We start from the raw sequence: 18,992 nt of genomic DNA, 5'->3' as shown, positions 1-18,992 counted from the left end.
AATGTGTTTGGAAATGTTCCCTCTTCCTCAATTTTTTGGAAGAGTTTGAGAAGTGTAGGTAGTTTGCCTTTGAAGGTTTGGTAGAACTCACTAGTAAAACCTTCTGGTCCTGGACATTTGTTTTTTGTGACTCTTGATAATTCTTTCAACTTACTGCTAGTAATTGGTCTGTTTAGGTTTTCTATTTCTTCTTAATTTAGTCTCAGAGAATTGTATATCTCTAAGAATTTGTCCATATCTTTCAGGTTATTCTGTTTACTAGCAAACAGATGTTCACAGTAACGGCTTAAAATCTCCTGAATTTCTGAGATGTCTGTTGCAACTTCTTCTCTTTCATTTCCAATATTTATTTTAACTTTTTCCCCTTTTTTTCTTTGTGAATCTAGCTGGAGATTTGTATTTTTCATTTGTTGAGGAGCCAGATTTTGGTTTCACTGATCTTTTCAACTGTCTGGTTGACTTCCATTTCATTTATTTATGCTCTAATTTTTTTAATTTCTCTTTTCCACTGACTTTGCTTTAATTTGTTCATCCTTTTCTAGCTCCTTATGGTGGAAGATAAGATTATTTGAGAGTAAAGGAGAGTTGTAGGTTATATCATTCTTGAATGACACTTTTTATCATTATTTTAAACATATTCCATCCTCTCCTTGCCCTTAGTGTTTCCTCAAAGATGTCAGATATAAACCTGATGGTGATACATTTATAGCTTATGTGCTTCTTCCCCCTAGTCAGCTTTAATGTTTATTTCTTTGTCTAAAGGTTTTTCTTTGTTTCATGACTATGCATCTTGGTGTAGGTCTCATTACATATTGGTAACCAGATTTACTTTTTTTTTTTTCAAGATTCATTTATTTATTTATACAAGCACTGGGTGCAGTCAGAAGTGTGGGAGGGTGAGAGAATTCACTGGAGCCAGAACAGGGAACAGAACAGGCAGATTGACGAAGTACACTGCTGAGGGGAGCAGCGGGCGCAACAGGAGAGGTCTGCGCGCCATGTGGGATCCTTGCTGGTGGCCAGGGATCGAACTGGTACTGCAGAGGCTGAGGGCAGTTTTGCAGCCCAGCGCTCAACTGCTGTGCCACCAGGGAGGCCCCAGATTTACTTTTAGCTTCATGGATTTGTATATTTAGCGCCTTCTCTAAGTTTTCCTCTATCATTTCTTTGAATAATTTCTCTGTTTCTTTCCATTCTGTGCTCTGTCTTTTTCACTAGGGACCCTGCCCACCTTGCTCATTCCAGCACCTACTAATGTGTCTCCCCTTAGTTAAGGGTGTGCCTCCATACTAATCAGCTCCCCCCATCCCTTGTCTGTCAGCCAAACATGGGAGCACAGCTTCCATATTTGCACCACGGGTTCCTGCCCTTGACATAGTCTCTCTGTGCGTCTCTCCTTCTGTCTTTTGTTGTATAGAGTTGAATTTCCTCAGTGTCTCTTCTGTTGTAGTCAATTTTGATCTCCAGTGTCCAAAAATGCTCTAGTTTCTCCTCTGAGTACAGTGTCATGTTGAAAACTTTAATTATCATTCTAAGTGCAACTCAGGGAATCTTGACTGCTGATATCTTACCTCTTCCCAAAGTTAGATTTTTCCAAAACTGTGTAACTTTGATGGTTGTGGTAGTAGAAGAGAGGGGTTTTGGTTTCATAAATTTTTGTAGACCTTTCCATTAATATGGCTTCAGAGAAGGTATTATAATACTGTGATAAAATTGCGAAATAAAAATGATGGGTTTTTTGCTTCCTATCTCATAAAACTTAAATCAAACACATCTCAAAGGCCACCTAACTTATTCCCACATTAATACCTAATTCAAAAGTTCCTTAAGGGGCCTCCCTGGTGGCTTAGGGGTTAAGTCTCAGCGCTATCACTGATATCAATGTTATGTCAGATGCCCTGGTCTCGTCCACTGCTCCTCCCAGCAGTGTATTTCAGTAAATCCATCTGTTCTGCTCCCCACTCTGCTATGGTGAATCCTCTCACCCTCCACACCTCTGTAGACCTTCTATGCAAAATAATAATAATAATAATAAAGACCCAAAGTTCATTAAGAATTTAAATCCAGAAGACCTCCCCGGTGGCGCAGCGGTTGAGTGCTGGGTTGCAAAGCTGCCCGCAGCCTCTGCAGCGCCAGTTCAATCCCCGGCTGCTCCCCGGCCACCGGAGTTGGGTCCCACGTGGCGCGCAGACTTCTCCTGCTGCCCGCTGCTCCCCTCAGCAGTGTACTTTGGTCCTGCCTGCTCTGCTACCCCCTCTGGCTCTGGTGAGTTCTCTCACCCTCCCGCGCTTCTGGCTGTACCCAGTGCTTGTATAAATAAATAAATAAATCTTAAAAAAAAAAAAAAAAAGAATTTAACTCCAGAATGGTAGCTTTTACAATCCATGGTATGAATTGTGTATGTTTATATTTTATTTATTTTAGTTTACAGATACTTATATAGTGCTTACCAAATGCCAGGTACAGTTTTAAGCATATTTGATATATTGATACATATAATTCTAACAATTTTTGTTTATTGAAGTATCTTTCATTTACAACACTGTATGTGATTAGAGGTATAGGATCACTCCCTTCATGTGTATGTTATCACATCATGCCCACTTCCAAGGCTCTAAAATTCCTCCACCATAGTCCCTTGTACCCCCTCCTCCCTTCCCCTTTGGTAGTCTCAAATTTACAGTCAGATTTGTAGAGTTTGTTTTTGATTTAGTTTTCTCTGACCTTTCTTTTGTTTCTGTATATTTCAGCATCCCATTGTTATCTTTCTCTTTTCCATATATTTCACTTAGCATAATCCTCTCCAGTCCCATCCATGGCACAGCAATTTTTTAAGATAAAATGAATAATTAGTATTTTACAGTACAGGAAAATTAAGGAATAATGTTGTCTAAATGATTTGCTCAATATTTTGGCAGAACTAGGACTTGAACACAGTTTGTCTGTCTCCAGAGCTTGTGCTCCTAACCACTAGATAATACTGCTTCTTTATGAGTTTTGTAAAATACTATTTTCCTTTAACATGCCCATTATACTTACATATTTTCTGTACTCTCATTTTTACTTTTTTTAAGATATAATAAAGTTCTATGTATTAGAGCTTTTCTAGCGTCTACCCAGGGGTAGACCCAAACTTTCAGACATTGTTCTATATACTTTCAGACTGTCTTCTAATCTAGACATAGTCTATCTTTCTAAAGGTTCTATATTTATATTGACTTCTAGTAACTAGAGGTATAGGAATTCTAATACAATTCAACTGCTCATTTAATATTATGTCAGATGCCATTAACATGAAGGTTTCAGAAATAAAATATTTTAAGTAGTTATGCCTTATATTTCTTTCTTAGTTCTGTTTACTTGGTTTCAATTGCATGGTATTTTGGTACCTGCATTTGGTACTAAATGCTTAATCTGATAAGCAGTCTTCTGTTTCATTTCCCTTCCCTTTTATATATTCAAATGTAGTCATAAAAATGAGATATCCTTTGCTTGCTTAACAAATAAATATTTTTAAATTGTTATAGTCACTGTTAGACCAGCTATGGTGGTAGAATTCTTCACTTTATTACTGGTAGAGATATAAATTGGTGAAATTATTTTGGAAAGCACATATCTAAGCACATATTTAAGCCTTTAAAATATCCCTTTGGTCCAAAGGGTCAGGAAAAAGACAAAACTTGCAGGCAAACCATAGATTTGAGGTATTCAGTAGGGAAAGGGAAGGGAGAGGGATCAAAACAGGAGAGGAAAGAGCACAAGAGATTATGGTGATGGTTCATGGATGCTGTGGTGTTGGGAAAATTAGGGGAACTACACCTTGCAAATATTGTATGAAAATGAACAATGATGTGAAAAAAATTTTTAATTAATTAAAATTTAAATAAACATAATGAAGAAAACTAAAAAAAATCTCTTTGATCCAATAACCTAATTTTGAATCTATCTTAAAATATAAACTCAAACACAGAAGATTCTTATGCAAGAATGATTATTACAAAGCTTTTTACAATACTAAAAAAATTAGACCTAATATACATATTTAATAAGAAGATTCATTATAATCGTTTCTACCTCTTCCTCACCATAGTCACGATCTCTGCCATTTTCACTATCTCCATAATCTGCAGAACAGCTAAACTGGAGTATATAGGATATTCATAACAATTTAGAAAGATACTTATATTTATTACTCAGTGTTAATTTTTTAAACAGGACCCAAAATCATAGGATACTCATTAATACTTTTAAAAAATGAGTATAGAAAAAAGACTGAAAAGAAACATGCTAGTGCCTCCCTGTTGGTGCAGGGGTTAATGACAGTGTTATCAAGCTATGGCCAGCCACTGCAGCAAGGAGCAACCCACATTGGCACAGTAGACCTCTACTGTCTTGCCCGCTGCCCCCCTCAGCAGTATGTTTCAATCAGTCTGCCTGTTCTGCTCCCCACCCTTTGGTGAATCCTCTCATCCCCCCACACCTCTGGCTTTTACCCCAGTTCTTATATGCATAAATAAATAAATCTTTTTTTAAAATGCCAAATATAATAAGTGATTGTTATAAGGTAATTAAAAAGTGCCTCTTCATTATCTAGATTTTCAATAATGAGGACATACTTCTTTGATGTTGTAAAAGTAATACATTTCATTTTTAAAAACATAACTCCCAGAAATATGGATATCTGAAATTTATTAAGTACCACTCTACCTGAATTTTACTAACAGCACTAACAGATTTATAACCAGTTTTGGCTTTATCCTAGGACTCCTTTTTTTGGGGGGGGGGGCGGAGAAGAGGGAGAAACAATGAAAAATATTTTATTTTAAATGATGGCTTTTCGGACCTCCCTGGTGGCGCAAGGAGTTAAGCAACACACTATGAATCAATCCGCAGCCTCTGCAGCACAATTTCGATCCCCAGCCAGCCAGGGAGCAACCTACATGGTGCAGCAGACTGTTCTGTTCCCCACTCTGTCTCTGGTGAATGCTCTCACCCCCTGCATCTCTGGCCTGTACCCCAGCTCTTGTATGCATAAATAAATGAATCTTAAAAATAAATAAATAAATAAATAATGGCTTTTTCAGAAAAAAAGAATTGGAGGAAGTATTGTTCAGTAGATGAGCACTTTTCAGTGTTCCAGTAACTATAACCAGATTTTAATATCTTTCAGTTTTCTGTTGTGATTCTCTTAAGTATTGTTCCAGATAAAGATTACTATCCCCCACTATTTAAGGGAATGCCTCTTTATGGAAAGCTTCAGTGGCTAAATCCTCAAACTTTAAATTAAAATACACTGATTGAATATATTTAGCAGGTTTAACTATTGACAGTTAATTTAGGAAAACTATAAGGCAACCCTTAATATGATAGGATGGAATTTTTAAAAAATAGTATTTGCAGCTCTGTTTGCAATTTTAGCTAATTGATTAAATAAGCATATGTGAGGCACAAAGTGTTATCAGAAGATAACATATTCTAAAGACAGTGGCCACTCTTCAAAAGATGTTATAATGAAAATAATTCTTTTCTATTTTCAGTGACTTCTTGGCTGACCAAGCTGCATGTTATGTTCAGGCAATACAGTGGATTTTGCACTACTATTATCATGGAGTTCAGTCCTGGAGCTGGTGAGAGAATGAGAAAGATTTGTCTTTTTATAGAGATTCATTCTATTAGAATCTTATATGGGAATCTCTTTTCCTCTAATTTCTATTTGTGATAGTATTTCTTTAAAAGATACACTTGTTTAACTGACATTTAGGTAATATGTTCTTATATGAGGATACTTGAATATTATCTTAATCTAACAAAAGATACATCCAGCCCTAACCAGGAAACTCTTTGTTCACCTAAGGTTTTAAAATTCTATGTTGTGATGAATCAACTGTAACAAAGTCCTCATAATTATTGGGTCCAACTGATGGTTATATAGGGTTGTTTATTCTTCTCTACATTTATATATATTTGAGAAAAACTATCAGGAATGATTATTAAAAAATTAGTTATTTGAATGTTAGAAGAGGAAAAAGGAATCTTTTCCTAGAAATAGTAATAATTCTTCATTTCTCTCATGTTTTCTATTCCAGCAAATTCCATTGAAATAGAAAAATAACAAACCAGAAAAATGATGGGAAAGTAGACTTTCATGTGATGTCATCATTTGTTTTGTTTTCAGCACACTTCTGCTAGGTTTTGTTTTAAAGTACCATATAGCAAAACATTTCAAACTAATGTGGCATTACTTATGATTTCATTTAATAATAGCCTGAAAAAATATCTTTACAATAGCTAATGTGATTCTCAGACCTCTCTGAAGTACATTCTAATGAAGAAAATCCTTGATTTACCATTTTTAAGAGGCATTATTCCTCTTGTATTACCAGACATGAAGGCCAGGCATTTGAAAAGCATTTTTTCATATAATCCTCACATCCATTTAAATATTATTTTATGCCTTTTGCAGATATAGAAACTGAAACTAAGTGAGGTTAATTTTTTCAAGGTCAGACACCCAAGAATATGGTCCAACCCTTCCTTATTCCAGGGTCTATTTTCCATTATTCCACATGCCATTTGGGCTCATAAACTTACCCATCTTCTTGAAATATGTCATAATAGAATATAAAATGTTTCTTCATTGGGGGGGTGTCCTTAGACAAACATTAAGAACATTGAAACCTTGTAAAATTATATCTTTGAACCTTTTAAAATTATTTATAACTGTGGTTAAATAAAGGTGAGACGATATTATACAAAAACAATAAATAGTGTGTATAATTGATAAATGGCTTAATGCATATTACAAACACAATACGTACTAATTCTAAGATAAATCTTAGAACTAGGTAACAGTCACATGAGCTCAGACTCACTGTTTTCCCTGTTCTCATGGTAGAAACTGAGTCCCAAGCAACTTAACTGAAAGGTCTGACCTTAACTTCATTCTAACAATCTGTTGATTGGAAGATTCACACTTCACATTTGGGAGCTAAAAGAACCATTTTATTTCATATGTGTATGTATGTTTATCCTTCAATTATGATAATCCCAATATTGAAAATGTGAAACTGTACTTTAAGGAAATATAATATTTGTTGTCATCACATAACCTCAATTTTCCACCACCAGTGAGTTAGAATAAAGTATGGGTGATAGTTTTTTTCTTTAAAGTTGTTGCTTTAGGTGTTGTTAAAATGGAAAAAAAAAAGTTTGTACTTAACATTGACATGCTTCTTAAGTTGACAACTATTTAAAACTCAGTTTTGTTTTATAGGTTTTATCCCTACCATTATGCACCATTTTTATCAGATATCCGCAATATCAGTACACTCAAACTCCATTTTGAACTAGGGAAACCTTTTAAGCCATTTGAACAACTTCTTGCTGTCCTTCCAGCAGCCAGCAAAAATTTACTTCCTACATGCTACCAGGTAGGTTTCAGAATTAAATAATTTTATGTCCTTTGTGATATTAGCCAAATATATTTATTTTTAATTTCAAATAAAGTATTTTAAGTAAGACCCTCCCTTCAAAAGTAATTGCTTGATTTGAAGTTAGCTTCATTTTTTAAATGTAAGCAGTCCATAAACCATTCAGCATGTAGCTTTTTCATTTTTAGTACCTTTATTTATTTATTTTTAAATTTTATTTATTTATGCATATAAGGGCTGAGATGTGGAGAGAGGGGTGGTAAGAATATTCACCAGAGACAGTGGGGAGCAGAAGAGGCAAACTGACTGAAATATACTGCTGAGGGGAGCAGCAGGCTAGGCAGGAGAGGTACGCTGTACCATATTGGTCAGCTCTCAGGCGGGGATCAACCTCATATTGCAGTGGCTGCTGATAGCTTTGCAGTGCTGAAACTTAACCATTTGTACCATCAGGGATGCCCCATTTTTAGTACCTTTAATTAAATCTTAAATTTGCCTCTGTCTGCATTGATGAAAGTAAACTGCAACAGGTAAAATCTAAAGTCAACTACTTTGTCCAAATGCTCATAGATTCATTCTTGTTCTCTTTTATTCTCTACCTGTTAAAATAGGGTGGTTCTAATAAGTCATCTTAACAAAAGTGTTACCTCACTTTTATACTTGAGTTTTAAGTATTTTTATTTATCAAATTGTGGCTTTTCTGTCTTTTACATGTTTCATGTAATAACAGAAGGAAGTTATTTCAGGATTGATTGGGTTACCAAAACTGCAGTAAACCTGCTTACTCTAAGGGTTACTTTCATTTAGTTCTTCTAAAATATTAATCTGTTATAATCCCATGGTCTGGTTGCAGAAATTAGAGTAGATGCACACACATACACATGCATGTACTTGAACAATGTTAAAACTGCATTCCACATCTTCCTTATGCTTAACTTGTCCTTCATCCTGACCTTTGGTCTCCCTTTTTCCTTAAATCTTTCTGATATTTTTCCCCTATCTTCACATACATTAAGAATTGATACTCTCCCATTTTGGGACAGTATAGCCATGCACACATTTTATAGCCAAATCTGTTTTAATTGTTGTGTCCATGCCACACTCATTATTAAATACTTTGAGTATCACCTGAGAAATATGCTCTTTTAGTTCTTTAGAAAGTTTTTATATCATAATTTTCCATATTTGTTTCCTAGAAGACATTTTTATCCTTTAGTTATCTGCCTCTGTTATGAAATCTCTTGTAAAATGGTGTCTTAATTGGATTTTTTTCTTTGCTATTAGTGATGAAGAGATTCTTAGCTTTTAAGATTTTTTATTTTTTTAAATATTTATTTATTTATACAAGCACTGGGTATAGGCTAGAGGCGGGGGAGGGTGAGAGAATTCACCAGACACAGAGCAGGGAGCAGAACAAGCGGAAGGACCGAAGTATACTGCTGAGGGGAGCAGCGGGTGAGACAGGAGAGATCTGCTGCTCCATGTGGGAATCTCCCTGGCTGGCCAGGAATCGCACCGGCACTGCAGATGCTGCAGACAGCTTCACAGCGCTGCGCTCAACCCACTGCGCCACCAGGGAGGCCCTAAGATTTTTTTATTTTTAAATTATCTTATATAACACTTCTTATATAATAGAATCTATAATAGAATCATTTGATTAACATGAAGATAAATTGTTTAAAGTTTAAAATGGAGGAATATTGAAAACTTGTTAAATTAATTGAAATTTGTGTGGGAAAACAGATATAGTAAACCTCATGGAGCAAAAAGACAGTAAAAAGTAGAAGGTGATCAAATTCAGGCTAAAGATGTTTCAGCTACACGTCAGCGGAATGGGAAAATGATTATAGCAGAGAAATTAGAAGTCTCATAGTAGATAATCAGAATATGCAAGCAATATCACAGTACATGGAAGATATAAATAGTTTTGTTTTGCTTAGAAATTTTAAGCTGTAGCATGAAGAATATTGTAAATATATTAACAAAAAGCTATATGTATTGATATTCTTATATTTCAATTGTACTATTTTATATTCTCACAGCATTTGATGACCAGTGAAGACTCACCAATTATAGAATACTATCCACCTGATTTTAAAACTGACCTAAATGGGAAACAACAGGAATGGGAAGCTGTGGTATTAATACCTTTTATTGATGAGGTCAGTGCATGAAGCAGTTATATGTACACATACATTCTTTTTTTTTTTTAAAGATTTATTTACTTATACAAGAACTGGGGTACAGATCAGAGGCGCGGGAGGGTGAGAGAATTCACCAGAGAGAGCAGGGAGCAAAACAGGCAGACGGACTGAAAACACTGCTGAGGGGAGCAGGGGTGAGGTAGGAGAGGTCTGCCATGCCATGTGGGTTTCTCCCTGGCTGGCCAGGGATAGAACTCATGCTGCAGAGGCTGCGGACAGCTTCACAGCGCAGTGCTTAACCGGCCGCTCCACCAGGGAGGCCCCACACATATATTCTTAATCAGAGATTATTTCATATAAATTAATGAGCATTAGTTTTTAATCACCATTATGTTTTGCTAATGAATTTAAACTACTCTTTTCTTCATTATATGCATCAAAACTTGTAGGTATGCTAACTATAAGAAAGTTGGAGTGACTTTAGTAATATTAGATGAAGTAGACTTTAAGCAAAGACTGCTACCAGAAATCAAGAGGTAAATATTTCATAATGATTAAAACATTAAGTCAGTAGATCAAGAAGAAATGAAAAATGCTGAATGTATATGTAGGTGATGACTGGGCTTCAAATATATGAAACAGAAACTGTCAGAGTTGACAGAAGAGATAGAGAAGTCCGCAGTAAACTTGGAAATTTCAGTACTTCTCTCTTAGGAATTGATAGAACAAGAAGAGAGAAAAGTGAACACTATCCATCAAGCACTATAAATCTATTCATCTTCATTAATATTTATAGAACACACACCCAACAAGTGTAGAATACTCTTAGTAGGTGAGTAAGGAACATTCCCTAAGATTACTTGCTATGATGGAAAACATGTCTCAATAAATTTAAAAGGGTTAAAATCAAACAGGGCATGTTCTCTGATCACATGGAATTAAGTTAAAAATCAGTAACAAACATCTGGAAAATCTGAACTGTTTTGAAATTAAATAACATACTTCTAAATAATACATGAATGAAAGAAGAAATTAAGGGAGTAATTTGAAAATATTTTGACCTGATGATAATAAAAATGCAACATATTATAATCTGTGTGATAAAACTATAGCAGTGCCTAAAAGAAGACTTAAGATTATAGAAGCTTATACAAAACAAGAAAAAGGTTTGAATAAATTATCTAAGCTTCCTAACATAATAAGTTAGGAGAGTAAGATACAAATTAAATCCAAACTAATCAGAATGAAGGAACTTATAAAGATAGGGGCAGGAATCCATGGAAAATGAAAAAACTATGAGGAAAATCAATGAAACCAAATGTTGATGCTATTAAAATTTTAATAATAAATCTTAAAATTTTAATAATAAAATTGATAATTTCTAGCTAGACTGATCAAGAAATAGGAAGAAGGGAGGAGAGAAATAATATATAAATTGCCAATATTAGGAAGGAAAGAAGAGAGACTATAATTCTACAGATATTTAAACGATAGTTAAGGAACATTATGATTGATTTTGTGCCAACAAAGTGAACAAGATAAAATGAACACAATTTTTTAGACATAACTTACCAAAAATATATAAAATGTTTTATATCTTGGCTTACATGGAAATATGCAAAGTACAAAACATGTCAAAATTTATCAAATTATGAATTTTAGGCCTGCGTGTTTTAAATGTAAGTTATGCCTCAATTAAAAAAAAAATGTACCCAGGGTGGGGGGCGAGACAGGGGAGGGATTGGGGTCAGAATGGGGGGGGTTGCAATTTTATGGGGAATATAAAAATAAAATTTATTATTTAAAAATAAATAAATAAATAAATGTACCCACTTAAAAAAAATTCTCTAGTGGAGGAAAAAATTTTTATTCATATCTTACAGCTTTTATTATTTATTTATTTTAAAGATTTATCTTTATTTATACATACAAGAACTGAGGTGTAGGCTGGGGGATGGGGAAGGGAGGCCTGGGGAAGAGTGCAAGGATTCACCAGAGAGAGAGTGGGGAGCAGAACAGGCAGATCTACTGAAATACACTGCTGAGGGGAGCAATGGGTGAGACAGGAGAAGTCTGATGTGCCATGTGGGTAGCTCCCTGGCTGGACATGGAACTCATGTTGCAGTAGTGGCTATAGCTTAATAGTGAGACTTAACTCCTTGTGCCACCAGGGAGGCCCCATATCTTACAGCTTTTAAAAAGGATGTTTGTTGTATGTGAGAAGATGCTTGCCAGCCAACAGATAGAGAATTAAGTTGTGACATTGTCTTTGTAGCCTGTATGTGTGCAAACTTAGTTCCATGTAGATAGTTAACAACTGTCACATTATTATTACTTTAGTTCATGATTGAATTTTAATTTAAATGTGAACACCTCAATGAGATTTTGAATGTTTTAAACAACATTGCCTTATAATATGCCACTGAAAGCAAAACTTTTAACCAGTAGTTACCACCACATACCTAATGTTTTTTGGAAGCAGAAGCTCAAAACTTACTCAAGAAGGTCAATGAAAGTCATCTTAAGAGAGTCAGGTAATAAAAATTTACCAAATTGAATACATGATAGGATCTTCAGAAATGAGAGATTAATAGGACCCATTTGTAGCCCACACAGGAGTATTCTACAAACTGGTGCTAGGAACAGAAAGAGTTCACCTGTAGGCTTCAACTACTTGATATTTCTCCCTCTCATACACACCCTTACATGTACATTTTCATTTGAAGAATGTAAGTAGAACCATATAATATATCCTTGATTAGAGCCTAAATCTCTTTTCTGGGATTGGCTCTCCAGTCTGCATTTTCCTAGACTTTTTGACTCCCTGCTCTAGGCTTTTTTTTTTTTTTTAAGATTGATTTATTTATTTATACAAGCACTGGGTACAGTCAGATGCGTGGGAGGGTGAGAGAATTCACCAGAGCCAGAGCGGGGAGCAGGGCAGGCAGACTGACAAAGAAATACACTGCTGAGGGGAGCAGCGGGCATGGCAGAAGAGGTCTGTCACACCATGTGGGACCCTCGCTGGTGACCGGGGATTGAACCAGTGCTGGAAAGGCTGCAGGCATCTTTGCAGCCCAGCGCTCAAGCGCTGCACCACCAGGGGAGGCCCTGCTCTAGGCTCTTGAAGCTAACCTCTGAGATGTCAGATAAAGCAAAAGACAGGTTGGGCTACTCTACTGTGTCAACAAAGACCTTAGCTAACCCTTCAAGTCACTCTGATACTGGAATGACCCATTAGAATTCTCCTAAGTTGCTATAAAGAGTCTGAGACTTTACACTCCTCTTTTCTCAGTTTTGGAGCCATGCTTTCTTTTGAAAGGACGCATAGCCTTTCACTTGAGGATATTTCCCAAAGTGGGCTTAACAGCAGAGTGTTATAAGCCAGAGCACTTTGAGCATCTGGGCAAAAAAGTTCTTCAATACTGTTTGGCAGTGCATCACATCCATTATACCACTATACCTCTTTCTATAAATGCTTTGAAAGTAGCACATATAATTATACTGAAAAGTCTAAGAGGAAACTCTGGAAGCCAGTTTGTTCCTTATAAAATTAAACATACATTTATAATGCAACCCAGTAAATACACTTTTGGGTATAGTAACTTAGATGAATTAAAACTTAAATATATATATTAATGTTCAGAGCAACTTATTTGTAATAATTGCAAACTGGAAAAAATTCAGATGTCCTTCAGTAAGTGATTGGATAAACAAACTATAGTATATCCATATAAGTAGAATACTGCATAATAATTCAAAAACTATTTATATAAGCCACATAGATGAAAAACAGTTCATTTTAGTATAAAAGTTTCTCAAAAGGTTATATATTGTTCAAATGACAATATATGTATTCTTTAAATGACACAATTGTTGTAATATAAAACACATCAGTGATTGCTAGGGATTAGTTAAGTTGGGGATGGAGTACATAAATATAAAGAAAAGACATGAGGGCGTTTATTATAATGTAACAGTTCTGTATTTATATTTTTAGTGGTGATTACATTAATCTATGCATATGATAAAATTCCACAGCACTGTACACACACACTCATAATCACATATTAAAATTATTGAAATGTGATTAAGTTGATAATATACCAATGTCAGTTTCTTGATTTTTTTTTTTATAAATTTTATTGTTATATTCCCCATACAATTACAGCCCCCCCATTCTGACCCCAATCCCTCCCCTCCCGCCCCCGCCCCCCTAAAAGTGTCTCTGGTTCATAGTTTTTTGTTGATTTTGATTATCACTTTCTTATAGTTATTCATTTTCCTGGTCCCTTATTTAAGTTTTCTAGATTCCTGCTATGAGTGAGACCATCCGATATTTTTCTTTTTCTTTTTGGCTTATTTCGCTGAGCATGATCCCTTCCAGCGCCATCCATGTTGCTGCAAATTGCATGTGTTTATCTTTTTTGAATGCTGAGTAATATTCCATGGTATATATGTACCACATCTTCTTGATCCAGTCATCTATTTTTGGGCATTTGGGTTGTTTCCAAAGCTTAGCTATTGTAAACAGTGCTGCTATAAACATAGGGGTGCAGGTGTTGTTTGGAATTGATGTTTCTGTGTCCTTTGGGTAAATACCTAGGAGTGGAATTGCTGGATCATATGGAAGCTCTATGTTTAGTAGGTCCAGAAATCTCCACACAGCTTTCCACAGTGGTTGGACCAGTTTGCACTCCCACCAACAGTGCAGAAGAGTTCCTTTTTCTCCACACCCTCGCCAACATTTGTTGTTGCTAGTTTTTTTAATATGTGCCATTCTCACTGGTGTAAGATGGTATCTCATGGTAGTTTTGATTTGCATTTCCCTGATGACAAGTGATGTTGAACATTTTTTCATATGCCTGTTGGCCATTTGCATTTCCTCTTCAGAGAAATTTCTTTTTAGCTCTTCTGCCCATTTTTTGACTGGATTATTTTCTTTGTTGTTGTTGAGTCTCATCAGCTCTTTGCAGATTTTTGTGATCAGTCCTTTATCATTAGTGTTGGGTGCAAAAATGTTCTCCCAGTTGGTGGGGTTTCTCTTTGTTTTTGTTATTGTCTCTTTTGCTGTGCAAAAGCTCTTTAATTTGATGTAGTCCCAGCTGTTTATCTTTGCCTTCACTATCACTGCTTTGGGTGATGTGTCTGTAAAGATGTCTTTGATGTGCAAATCACGTAGTGTTTCGCCTATATTTCCTTCTATATATTTTATGGTTTCAGGTCTTATGTCTAGTTCTTTAATCCATTTTGAGTTGATTTTTGTGTATGGTGTGAGGTAGTGGTCAAGCTTCATTCTTTTGCATGTAGCGACCCAGTTTTCCCAGCACCATTTATTGAACAAACTTTCTTTGCTCCAATGCATATTCTTTGCTCCTTTGTCAAAGATTAGTTGACCATAAATCTGTGGGTTTATTTCTGGATTTTCTATTCGATTCCATTGGTCTGTATGTCTGTTCTTGTTCCAATACCATGCAGTTTTGATGATTATGGCTTTGTAGTATAGTTTGAAGTCTGGGAGTGTGATGCCTCCATTCCCTTCTTTTTTTTTCAGGAGAGCTTTGGCAATTCGGGGTTTTTTGTGATTCCATATGAATTTCATCAATAATTGTTCTATTTCTTTGAAGAATGACATTGAAATTTTGATTGGAATAGCATTGAATCTGTATATTGCTTTTGGAAGGATGGCCATTTTAATAATGTTTATTCTTCCAATCCATGAGCAGGGGATGTCTCTCCATTTCTTTGTGTCTTCTTCTATTTCTTTTAACAGTGTTTTATAGTTTTCTTTGTATAGGTCCTTTACCTCTTTTGTTAGATTTATTCCCAAATATTTGATTTTTTTTGTTTCAATAACAAAAGGGATGTTTTTTTTGATTTCTTCTTCTTCAGATTTATTGTTTGTGTATAGGAAGGCTACTGACTTTTGCGTGTTGATTTTGTATCCTGCCACTTTACTGAACTGATTGATGAGTTGAATTAGCTTTTCTGTGGAGTTTTTGGGGTTCTCTATGTATAATATCATATCGTCTGCAAATAGTGATAGTTTGACTTCTTCTTTTCCTATTTGGATTCCTTGGATGTCTTTCTCTTGTCTTATTGCCCTGGCTAGGACTTCCAGTATTATATTGAAAAGCAGTGGTGAGAGTGGACATCCTTGTCTTGTTCCAGATCTTAATGGAATTGCTTTCAGCTTTTCACCATTGAGAATGATACTGGCTGTTGGCTTGTCATAGATGGCCTTTATGATGTTGAGGTATGTTCCTTGTATCCCAAGAATTTCAAGGGCTTTTATCATGAATGGGTGTTGCACTTTGTCAAAAGCTTTCTCAGCATCTATTGATATTATCATATGGTTTTTATATTTCTTTTTGTTGATGTGTTGGATAACGTTGATTGATTTTCGGATGTGAAACCATCCTTGTGTCCCTGGAATGAATCCTACTTGGTCGTGGTGAATTATCTTATGGATACAATGTTGGATTCTGATAGCTAAAATTTTATTGAGGATTTTTGCATCAGTGTTCATTAGGGAGATTGGCCTGTAGTTTTCCTTTTTTGTGTTGTCCTTGTTCGGTTTTGGTATTAGTGTAATGTTGGCTTCATAAAACGTGTTTGGTATTGTCCCTTCCTTCTCAATTTTTTGGAAGAGTTTGTGAAGGATAGGCACTAATTCGTCTCTGAATGTTTGGTAGAATTCATTTGTAAATCCATCAGGTCCTGGGCTTTTGTTTTTGGGGAGGTTTTTTATTACCATTTCAATTTAGCTGCTTGTAATTGGTCTGTTTAGGTGTTCTATTTCTTCTTTATCTAGCTTTGGGTGATTGTAGAGTTGTAGGAATTTGTCCATCTCCTCTAGATTGTTAAACTTGTTTCCATATAACTGTTCATAGTAGTTACTGATTATTCTTTTGATTTCTGCTGTGTCCGTTGTGATTTCTCCTCTTTCATTGATGATCCTGTTTATTTGTGCTTTCTCCCTTTTTTCCTTTGTGAGCCTGGCTAGGGGTTTGTCTATTTTATTGATTTTTTCAAAGACCAGCTCTTGGTTTCATTGATCTTTTGGATTGTTTTTTTAGTTTCAATTTCATTTATTTCTGCTTTGGTTTTTATTATTTCTTTTCTTCTACTGGTTTTGGGGTTTTTTTGTTGTTCTTTTTCTAGATCTTTTAGCTTTGAGATTAGGTTGTTTCTTTGCGTTCTTTCTTGTTTCTTGATGTGAGCTTCTATTGCTATATATTTTCCTCTTATTACTGCTTTTGCTGCACCCCATACATTTAGGATATTGGTGTCCTCCTTGTCGTTCAATTCAAAAAATTTTTTAATTTCTTCTTTGATCTCCTCATTAGTCCAATGGTCTTCCAGTAGTGTGGTTTTTAATCTCCATGAGGTAGGAAAGTTCCTTGCCTTCTTTTTATGGTTTATTTCTAGTTTGATGCCTTCATGGTCAGAAAAGATGGCTGATATGATTTCAATCTTGGTGTATCTGTTGATGTTTGTCTTGTGCCCCAGTATGTGATCGATCCTGGAGAATGATCCGTGTGCGCTTGAGAAAAATGTGTACTCCGTTTTTTTGGGGTTTAGTGTTCTATAGATGTCTGTTAAGCCCAATTGCTCTAGGTTCTTATTTAGAGCTTTGGTTTCTTTACTTATTTTTTGTCTTGTTGATCTATCCATTGTTGATAGTGGTGTGTTGAAGTCTCCCACTACGTATGTGTTTTCTCTGATGTCTGTTTTCAGAGAGGACAACAGTTGTCTGATATATTTTGGTGCTCCTTCGTTTGGTGAGTATATGTTAATGAGTGTTATTTCTTCTTGAAGTATTGTCCCCTTGATCATAATGTAGTGACCATTGGGGTCTCTTTTTATCTTTTTGAATTTGAAATCTGTTTTATCTGATATAAGTATAGCTGTTCCTGCTTTCTTTTTTGGTCCATTTACTTGTAGGATTGTTTTCCATCCTTTAACTTTGAGCCTATTTTTATCTTTTGTAGCTAAATATGTTTCCTGGAGACAGCAAAAGGTTGGGTTTTGTTTCTTAATCCAGGCTGCAACTCTGTGTCTTTTTATTGAAGAGTTTAGTCCATTTACATTTAGAGTTAATATTGATATGTTAACATCTGTATTTGCCATTGTGTTTGTCTTTCCTTTGATTTTATTTATTTATTCTTTTAATAACTTTTTTTTTTTTGGCCTTCTTTCATTGTTATTCGTCCCTCTGAGGTTCTGGCTTTAGGACTCCTTGTAGTATTTTTTGGAGTGGGGGTTTAGTTGCAATGAAATTCCGGAGTTTCTGTTTGTCTGGGAAGGTCCATATTCTTTCTTCAAAGAGGAAGGAGAGCTTTGCGGGATAGAGTATTCTTGGTTGGCATCTGTTTTCTTGGAGTCTGTTGACTATGTCCCTCCACTCTCTCCTTGCCCGTAGTGTTTCTTCAGAGAAGTCTGATGTCAGCCTGATTGGTTTTCCTTTGAATGTTATCTGTTTCTTCCCTCTTGCCAGCTTCATTATTTTTTCCTTGTCCTGGATTCTTGGGAGCTTTACTATTATGTGTCTTGCTGTATTTTTCCTTTCGTCGTGGAAGTTTGGTGTTCTTCTTGCTTCTTGTATATCAATTTTCAGCTCCTTCTTCACATTTGGGAAGTTCTCTTCAATTATCTCTTTGAATATTTTCTCTGTTCCTACATCTCTCTCCTCTCCTTCTGGTATTCCTATAACTCTTATATTTCCTTTCCTCATGGAGTCAGATAGTTCCCGAAGTCTTTCTTCGTTCTTTTTCCTTCGTACTTCTCTTTCCTTTTCTGTTTTGGTTCTTTTTATTTCTGTGTCTTCAAGATTACTTATTCGTTCTTCCATTTCATCTATTCTGCTTTCATTGCTTTTCCCAGAATTCTTTAGTTCTTCCATTAATTCTTTGATCTCCTGCATTTCTTTTACTTCCCTCTTTAGGGACTCAATTTCTTTCTTCTGACCATTGTTTTCCCTCTCTAGGGACTCAATTGCATTCTTCTGATCGTTGATTATTTTTCCCTTATCATTGTTTTCCTTTATGACTTCTGTCAGTTTTTTAATCACGGCAATTTTAAATTCTCTTTCTGGAAGGCTCAGAAATTCTTCCAAGTTATTGTCGTTGCAATCTGGGGGCTGGTTTTCTTTTTGTGGTGTGCTTTTTCTCTGGAGAGTTGCTAGGTTGCGTGTGGTTCTTCTCCTCCCTACTGTCTGTTTTCTAATTTGCCGTATGCGTTGGGACACTGTGTTGTTGGGACTGGCCGGCATCTTGGGTGGGCTTCTCTGTTCCCCTCTGGTTCCTCCAGGAGTCATCTGTCAGTTTCAAGCAGTCTTTACTGGAGAAAGGTCCCTGTTCTAAAATGCCGATGTGGGGACACACTCCCCTGTGCGCCTGGTCTGCCCCGGCGGTGG

The 18,992-nt window shown here is 35.7% G+C and overlaps 1 protein-coding gene across 3 annotated transcripts in view; it reads left to right on the top strand.

Annotated features, from left to right (window-relative positions):
- XRN1 (5'-3' exoribonuclease 1) overlaps positions 1–18,992 on the top strand; it is a gene marked incomplete at both ends in the record, with an annotated part of 137,329 nt that overhangs the window by 32,170 nt on the left and 86,167 nt on the right. For all 3 annotated transcript variants that reach the window (XM_084232406.1, XM_084232407.1, XM_084232405.1), the window contains 3 exons: positions 5,538–5,627; positions 7,274–7,430; positions 9,473–9,592. In XM_084232406.1, coding sequence (XP_084088532.1) covers positions 5,538–5,627; positions 7,274–7,430; positions 9,473–9,592 — 367 coding nt within the window. The remainder of the gene's footprint in view (positions 1–5,537; positions 5,628–7,273; positions 7,431–9,472; positions 9,593–18,992) is intronic.

Source organism: Talpa europaea (assembly GCF_964194135.1).
Source record: "Talpa europaea genome assembly, chromosome: 4".
Classification (NCBI taxonomy): Eukaryota; Metazoa; Chordata; class Mammalia; order Eulipotyphla; family Talpidae; genus Talpa; species Talpa europaea.
This window is presented reverse-complemented; position numbering and strand designations above follow the sequence as displayed.